The 9,341-nt window shown below is 44.7% G+C and overlaps 1 protein-coding gene across 1 annotated transcript in view; it reads right to left on the bottom strand.

Annotated features, from left to right (window-relative positions):
• LOC111955126 (RAS guanyl-releasing protein 2-like) overlaps positions 1-9,341 on the bottom strand; it is a 44,492-nt gene that overhangs the window by 21,346 nt on the left and 13,805 nt on the right. The window contains 5 exon segments of the mRNA XM_070436218.1: positions 149-264; positions 525-644; positions 987-1,067; positions 5,186-5,467; positions 5,653-5,769. Coding sequence (XP_070292319.1) covers positions 149-264; positions 525-644; positions 987-1,067; positions 5,186-5,467; positions 5,653-5,769 — 716 coding nt within the window.

The raw sequence follows: 9,341 nt of genomic DNA on the forward strand, positions 1-9,341 counted from the left end.
ACGTGACTGTTGCTACGTAGCCTACGGTTACAATATCAGTTACACGTGACTGTTGCTACGTAGCCTACGGTTACAATATCAGTTATTCGTGACCGTTGCTATGTAGCCGATGGTTAACAGTTGCTGAGATGCTGGTTTTGTCTCTCACTGGTTTTTGTCCAGTTCTCCAAACTTGCTGAGGTAGGGGAAGTTGTTCCTGATGATCTCAAACTCCTCCCTGGAGATGTGACCGTCCCCGTCCGTGTCAAAGTTCTTGAAGACAGACTGTAACCGAGGAAACACACATCACTACAGCATATCAAAACAGAGTACTACAGTTGTCATGACTGGGACTCGTTGTGATTAATAACAGGGTAGCGGTGAGGATAACTACTATGTTCCAAGTCAATTACATGGCCTCAACAAGATGTAATTAGCCATCAATTGGATGTGAGTTAAACCAGACTAAATGCTGCGCTCACCATTGAGGACAGCATTCAATCTGGTTCAACCAGGCTAGATGTGAGAGTCTTAGCGTAACGTACGTCCACCATCTTCTCTATGTGTTTGTTGATGACCGCAGGGTCGGCTTTGGGCTTCACCGACGCAGCCCACTCGTCAATCATCGATGGCTTGGGGGCAGGAGCAGGGGCGGAGCCGGAGTTCTGCCAAACCAATGAAAAGACGGGAACATAAATCAATGACGTATAAAGCGGAAATTGTTGTCATTTCAGCAAAGATAGTTCTTAGAAGAGAGAGTTCCCAAACGAGAGAGTTCTCCAGAGACTTCCTAGAAGCAATAAAAGGGAAAAGTTGAGAACAACAGTGTTCAAGTCACATGATAAACACGAGGTTTCCTATAAGCTGTACAATAAGAAATCATGTGTTTCCTATAAGCTATAAGAAGAATAGGTTGACTTCCTATACAAGTTGTACGAACACAGAAGAAGTTCAATAAGATATAAGCTGGAAGAACACATTGGCCCCTATTGGCCCCTAGCTCTCACCGCCGGTTTAGCACTGCGTGGCTCTTTCTGTAGAGACAGCTGGTAGATCTCCTCTTCTGTGTGGTACTGGTCCAGAGACACCTGCAAAACATGACAACTTGATTTATATAGCTACTGCATATGGATACCATGACAACAGAGGAGAGAAGGAGAAGAATGCATTGTTTTCCAGAGGATCACAGCTCTCTCTCATATCAAATAAATAATCATGGAATCCTTTTCCTTTTAAGGATCATGAATAAACCTAAAGAAATGTATTGATTGGACGAGGAGGCTTAAAGCCTGAACGGCGAGTTAACATTGGCTCTCCACAGTAAACCGTATTGCCATGGTTTCACAGACGTATTGACTTTTAACTCCATCTTCTAACATCTATCTAAAAGAAGGCTGAAGTTGCATAAACCGTATAAAGCCAGTGAATTATATGATTGAGTATCGACCACTTCTAAGCAAACTTCCACAGGTGTCCTTCAACTCATTCATGACTGTGAACAGAGTCTCTAATTAAAAAAATAAAGCACACAGAGTATATTTTGCAATAAAAAATAACCTGTCCACATTCAGCCCACCAATTATAATTGTAGTCTGTCATAACTTAAATCCTGCTATATGYCAGGTAATTTTGGGGACCCGCTTCCAATTTCAAATATACATCATGGGATAATAGCCCCACCGGTATTGTACACCTGGAATGTGGTAAAAATATTCTAGGTGTGCACAGAAATAGCTAACCTAACACACTGTGATCCAGAATGTTATCGTCACAAAGCTTTCTTATTCAAACACCACACCCCTCAACCATCAATAACAAAATTCAAACCAATAGAAATCTATGACCAAAATACAAGCACTGATTATTGGCTAAATGAAATTCAATTTCATCACAAACTTCAATGTTACCAAATTATAAATATAGATTTCAAAATAGCACAACACCTCGTCAAGATCAAAGAATTCAAACAAACGAAGACATTAACAATGTAAAGACTCTGATCTTAGCCTGGCCATAGAGACAGAACGCCATATAAAAACATGGACGGGTCAGACTCTGTGATCTTAGCCTGGCCATAGAGACAGGACAGCCACGCGATCTCCATAGACAAATATTGGCAGTAGAATGGCCCGTACTGAAGAGCTCAGTGACTTTCAACGTGGCACTGTCATAGGATGCCACCTTTCCAACAAAATCAGTTCGTCAACATTTCTGCCCTGCTAGAGCTGCCCCAGTCAACTGTAAGTGCTTTTATTGTGAAGTGGAAATGTCTAGGAGCAACAACAGCTCAGCCGTGAAGTGGTAGGCCAGACAAGCTCACAGAACGGGACCGCCGAGTGTTGAAGCGCGTAAAAAAACGTCTGTCCTCGGTTACAACACTCACTACCAAGTTCCAAACTGCCTCTGAAAGCCACGTCAGCACAATAACTGTTCGCGAGAGCTTCATGAAATGGTTTCCATGGCCGAGCAGCCGCACACAAGCCTAGGAATACCATGTGCAATACCAAGCGTTGGCTGAAGTGGTGAAACGCTCGCTGCCAATGGACTCTGGACCAGTGGAAAAAAGTTCTCTGGAGTGATGATTCACGCTTCACATCTGGCAGTCCGACGGATGAATCTGGGTTTGGCGGATGCCAGGAGAATGCTACCTGTCCCAATGCATAGTGCCAACTGTGAAGTTTGGGGGAGGAGGAATAATGGTCTGGGGCTGTTTTTCATGGTTTGGGCTACGCCCCTTAGTTCCAGTGAAGGGAAATCTTAACACTACAGCATACAATTCTAGACAAGTCTGTCCTTCCAACCTTGTGGCAACAATTTGGGGGAAGGCCCTTTCCTGTTTCAGCATGTCAATGCCCCCGTGCACAAAGCGAGGTCCATACAGAATGGTTTGTCAAGATCGGTGTGGAAGAGCTTGACTGGCCTGCACAGAGCCCTGACCTCAACCCCATCGAACACCTTGAGGATGAATTGGAACGCCGACTGCAAGCCAGGCCTAATCGGCCAACATCAGTGCCCGACCTCACTAATGCGCTTGTGGCTGAATGGAAGCAAGTCCCTGCAGCAATGTTCCAACATCTAGAGGAAAGCCTTCCCAGAAGAGTGGAGGCTGTTATAGTAGCAAAGGGGGCACCAACTCCATATTAATGCCCATGACTTTGGAATGAGATGTTCAACGAGCAGGTACAAAACATTAAGAACAACTGCTCTTTCCATGACAGACTGACCAGGTGAATCCAGGTAAATGCTATGATCCCTTATTGATGTCACTTGTTAAATCCACTTCAATCAGTGTAGACGAAGGGGAGGAGACAGGTTAAATAAGGAATATTAAGCCTTGAGACAATTGAGACATGGATTGTGTATGTGTGCCATTCAGAGGGTGAATGGGCAAGACAACAGATTTAAATTCCTTTGAACAGGGTATGGTAGTAGGTACCAGGCGCACCGGTTTGTGTCAAGAACTGCAACACTGCTGGGTTTTTCACTCTCAACAGTTTCCCGTGTGTATCAAGAATGGTCCGCCACTCAAAGGACATCCAGCCAACTTGACACAACAGTGGGAAGCATTGGAGTCAACATGGGCCAGCATCCCTGTGGAACGCTTTCAACACCATGTGGAGCCCATGCCCTGACAAATTGAGGCTGTTCTGAGGGCCAAAGAGGGGGGGGTGCAACTCAAACAGCGACTGGCAGTATCGATCTCCCTCTAGATAACCGGGCTAATAAAGGAACTTGGCAGGAAATCAACCTTTACATATCCCAATAGGAAGTGGGTGTTAGGTGAGGTTGAATCATGAATGGCAATTAAGAATGTGTGTGAGTGTGAGTGTGTGTGTGTGTGTGTGTGTGTGTGTGTGTGTGTGTGTGTGTGTGTGTGTGTGTGTGTGTGTGTGTGTGTGAGAGACAGAGAGAGAAAGTCTACCCACAGACGTCAGCTCAATGTCTAGATTTGATTTACATTTGGTTGAGTTGTCAACTAACGTGAATTCAACAGGAAATCAACACAAATGTCACCATGTCATTGGATTTAGGTTAAGTGCTGGGTAAAAAAAAAAKACTAAATTCCCTTATGTTATGACACATTGTTTTTGGATGTTGAATTGTAATGGAAACAACGTTGATTCAACCAGTTTTGCTGAAAACCAGAAATAGAGAATAGTTTTTCACTGTGCAAGCCAGAYTGCAGTGCACCTTCCGATCTTAGCCAGAAGAAAACACAGGAATCATGAGAGTATTCACTATCATTTTTCACTGGAATGGAAATGACATGGCAGTATCACAGTCTAACYGTATAAAATAAGCTTTATCTTCAGAGGAACAGGAGTGGGAATACATTTGAATAGCAGAAATCTGAATGCCCTTTCGAGGTAGTCATTAGCTATTTCCCAGCGGAACCTATTGGAATTTGCAATTCCTATTAGGCCAACAAGCTCCCTCTCCATCCTTGCACCCCCAACAGGTCACTTTCAATATATTCCCTAATTTTGAGTGACAGTCCTCCTCTTAGCCACACGCCATCATTGATTCCATTCATTTGTGGTAGATTACTATATTATTAGGTCACAGATGTCTCTCTCTTTATCTCTCTCTCTCTCAAAGGATTAATATGCATTCTTAACTGCCAATTAAGCTCCAACCTCTCATTAACATTTTTCTTGGAAGTCCTTAACATAAGGTAACTCCTGCATACATAACCATATTATTTTATTGTTAATTATGCATATTCTTGTAAYTTCTCTAGTTCACCATGGTAACACGTAATTGCCAGGGATTTGTTGACAGATTATATATCAGTGTGTAAAAAAAGTTATAATTTCTAAACGAATCATCCTCCCTCTGCCATCTTAGGCCAGCAGTTTATCTCAATGACAGTAACCGGGAAAACCCCAGATAAATTATGGTTACATCCAGATGAAATCTGCAACAGATAAATTAATAAATAAACAGACATGGTATAAGAGTAAAGGTTGAATAAATGTCAAATGAAAACGTAGATACAATGATACATGAGAAACACACCACCCACKATTTAGCAGGAATATATGTCAAACACATTTAATACATTTTGAATATGACCACCCCCCCCATCTATCTAGCCTGGGACCAGATCTGGTTGTTACTGTTTTGCCAACTCTTATGGTCATTGTCACTGCAAACTTGGCAAGACAGTGSAAACAGATCTGGGACCAGGCTATGTGACACTAACCGTAAGTAGGTTAAGTAGGTCTGTGTTGGCATCGATYCTGGGTGGCGTGGTCTGGATCAGCGCCAACTCCTGGAGGATAACATACAGCTGTTGGCTCTTGGCCAGGTTGACCCTGCTCTTGCCCGGGTCGGCCCAGTCGGACAGCGCCACGTGCACGGCGATCAGGTCCTTGAGGTGCACGCCCAGGATAGGAAAACGGAAGCCTGTGCAGTCGGAGAAACGACGTCGGTACTGGCTGTAGTTGCCGCACGATGTCACCAGTTCGATCAGGCTGTTGAACACCTGAGGGGATGGATGGATGAGYGAGGAAGGGTGAAGAGGAAGAGGAAGGATGGGGCATATGTGGGTTAACGTGTGCTAACATTTCTAAATCCTTTCTGTTTTCAGATAGTACTTGTGGTGGTAACACCAGGTTGTTTGTAAAGCGATAGCATGGAGTGTAGATAAGGCATGAGATGTTAGTTCACCTTGTTGGTCTCGTTGCTGATGTGTGACTGGGTGTCTTTGAGGCGAGATATGGAGCTGTTACTGAGCCCCCCCACCACYGCCATCAGAGTGTTGAAGTTCTGAAGCTGGAGCAGTTTCTACGGGAGAGAGAAGATGGAGAGAGATGTACTGTCTTACCCCTCCTACTTTCCTTAGTTTGCTACTGCTACCTGAACTCCAAATGATTAACTAGCCCAGACCTACCTGAACTCTAAATGATAACTAGCCTAGACCTACCTGAACTCCAAATGATTAACTAGCCTAGACCTACCTGAAACTCCAAATGATTAACTAGCCTAGACCTACCTGAAACTCCAAATGATAACTAGCCTAGACCTACCTGAACTCCAAATGATTAACTAGCCTAGACCTACCTGAACTCCAAATGATTAACTAGCCTAGACCTACCTGAACTCCAAATGATTAACTAGCCTAGACCTACCTGAACTCTAAATGATTAACTAGCCTAGACCTACCTGAACTCTAAATGATTAACTAGCCTAGACCTACCTGAACTCCAAATGATTAACAGACCAGAAAAATATTTTTAAAATTCAGGGTAGAGAGAGACATTGGGCCAGGTGTGTTGTGGTGTCGTGTGGGTGTGTGTGTGTGTGTGTGGTGTGTGTGTGTGTGTGTGGTGTGTGTGTGTGTGTGTGTTGTGGTGTGTGTTGTGGGTGTGTGTGTGTGTGTGTGTGTGTGTGTGTGTGTGTGTGTGTGTGTGTGTGTGTGTGTGAGCGAGACAGACATGGGAAAAAAAGAGAAGCCAATGTATGGGTGTAAGAGCCAGTGACAACAAGGATTTAAGAGAAACTGAGGAGGAGAAGAGGGAGAAAGATTGATAAGGAGCCAGGAGAAGAGAGAAATCAGAGGGAGAGAGGGGTGGATGAAATTTGAGGCACACAATAAACCAGGAGATAGACACAACAAAAATCCTGGGAAGGTCAAACACACTCAATGAAGCAATAAGAGACACTCCTTGGCTACACTAGACTATTGCAGGGTCTTGTCTAAWAATACCATTGAAACAGTAGGCAGAGCAACGCACATTCTAATCATTGTGTCACAGTTGCAGTAGTACTTTGTGAATGGAGCTCCGCAGGGGCAAAGCCTTGCCCTTCAGCCCACATGACATCCAGTGAAAATCAATGGGGTCGCAGCTGTTTGGGAGGACTGCCAGCGGGCATTATTTGGTTAAGCTCAAATACCCGCTCGGTCGCTCCAATCAATGGGCAAAGCTCTGTGGTAGCCTTTCAGGCTGGAGGCTCTACTAAACTGCTGTATAAAGACCGACTAACAGTGACACTGACTAACAGTGACAGGTATCAATAGCACAGGGAATATCAGCGTCTCTTGTCGATATGCCGAAGCGTTCCACTGTGTGACATAAGTGATGTTCTGCATTAAAGCTGTGTGTGTGAGGCATTGTAACAAACGACTTAATGACTGACATATACAATATCTGATGTATGATGGGAAATACAGGTAAGCAATATGTTGACAAACAAAAAGGGATGRATGGGTAAAAGCCTACGGATAATGATGAGACGTTACGGGAGAGAGAAGAGAGAAAATAAGGGCAAGAAAGACTTTTTATTCAGACGAAACCCTGAATAAATCAGAAGACAGATGAAAAGAGGAATACTGCTGTGGTAAGGAGGATATGCAGAGTGACAGAGGAGGGAGGGTGTGAAAGGAGAGAGCGAGGAAGCAGGAAGAAGGAGAGAGCAGGAGGTAACCCTTCCCTGGGGTCTATTGGAGCGGGATCACAGCTTTGGAAAATACTCCCACCCAACTTTTAGGCGGGTAGATATATATTTATTTATTTTTCTCACTATCCCAAATAACTGAGAGAGAGAATTCTTTGATCCTTGAACATTTCGGGAGGCAAAGTGTTTTATTTAGCAAACTCTGTCGSGGTGCTAAACTAGCTAGCGAGCACCCAGCTGGGATATTTGAGCTTGGGCATATTTGGCAGAGAAGGGTTGAGAAAGGGGGGTGGGGGGGGGGTGGGGGTGAGCCTACTGTGGCGTCAGTGAATAAATCATGAAGAGTTTGTTTTGGAGAGGAGAGAGGGGCGTTGGGGAATGAGGGAGGCACACTCCAAACATTCTTCTCAACTTTCTTCTCTAACAAATCCAAATATAGCCTCCCGTCTGGTAGTAGTAGTACTGTGAAAATAACACTACTGATAAGCACACTTGGATAAGTTCTGTTAGGAATAATGGGCAGTAATTGTCTACGAACACAGTTCATAACAATCGAAGCGTAACCGCCGGTTGTGTGTAAAAGGGTAGTTTGGCATCTATCCAATCTCATCTCCCTCCCCAGTCTCCTATTTGTTTCATGACAGAAGTCCTCTTTCTCATCTCCCCCTGTCCTCCCTATTCCTCTCCATGAAAGAAGTCCTCTGTCTCATCTCCCTCCGTCCTCCCTATTCTCTCCATACAGAAGTCCTTGTCTCATCTCCTCCCTGTCCTCCCTATTCTCTCATGACAGAAGTCTCTGTCCATTCGTCCTGCCTCCTCCTATTCCCTCCATGACAGAAGTCTTCTGTCTCTTCTCCCTCCCTGTCCTCCCTATTTCTCTCCATGAAAGAAGTCCTCTGTCTCATTCCCTCCCTGTTCCCCTATTCTCTCCATGCAGAGTCTCTGTCTCATCTCGTCCTGTCCTCCCTATTCCTCTCTCAGAAGATAGTCTCTGTCTCATTCCTCCTCCGTTCTCCCTATTCCTCTCCATGACAGAAGTCCTCTGTCTCATCTCCGTCCCTGTCCTCCTATCCTCTCCCATGACAGAAGTCCTCGTGTTCTCATCTCAATTAGGCTATACTACGATCCAGATGTCACTGCTTTAAGTGCCCAGGACCCAACCCTTACCCTAACAATAACCAATTGGGATTATTTGTCTGATTTACCAGTCACATTCTTTCCTACTAAACCAGTCACATGACTTTCCTACTAACAGTCACATGACTTGCCTACTAACCCAGTCACATTTGCTTCGGCCCTGGAGACAGAGGGTCCTAGCCTGGTCCAGATCTGTTTGTGCTCTTGCCAGCTCCATTGCTGTCATTGTCCACCAAACATGACAATGCGTGACAAGCAGATGACATAATAGAACAAACAGACGGGCACTCAGACTAGATGCTTCCTCAGAACAAGACTGAGTAATAGAAGGAAACTCCAATGTGCCAGCTGAAATACCTGAGCCACCCTGATGAAGTGGGAGATGACTGCAGCCCTCTGGGGGGCGGTTGGCTTGCTGAGCACCATCAGCTGGATCCACTGAGACACACTGTTGAAGAGTGTGATGAAGCGCTCCAGGATGGGTTGTCTACGTGCAGATGCATCACAAAGCTGTGGTAGTCCTGGAACTGGAGGAGGGGAGTGGGGGGGATAATGTATTCAGTGCATACAGAAGCTGTTAAACGCACATATAAGTCAGCATAGTCCATGTTGAATGACCAATGCAAAGGCAGTTTGGACAGCAGACCAGGGTTCAAAGAGTATGTGTTTCTTTCAAATACTTTGAGTGTTTCATTGAGCCTGCCTGGAGTGCCAGATAGATGGATTTTCACTTTTGGGACTATTCCATTCGTTCCATTCCACTAGGCAAGCTCAGTCATGTGCAGGTTTAAGAATTTGAAAGAAAACAATCATTTATTTGACCA

Source organism: Salvelinus sp. IW2-2015, linkage group LG3, assembly GCF_002910315.2.
Source record: "Salvelinus sp. IW2-2015 linkage group LG3, ASM291031v2, whole genome shotgun sequence".
Classification (NCBI taxonomy): Eukaryota; Metazoa; Chordata; class Actinopteri; order Salmoniformes; family Salmonidae; genus Salvelinus; species Salvelinus sp. IW2-2015.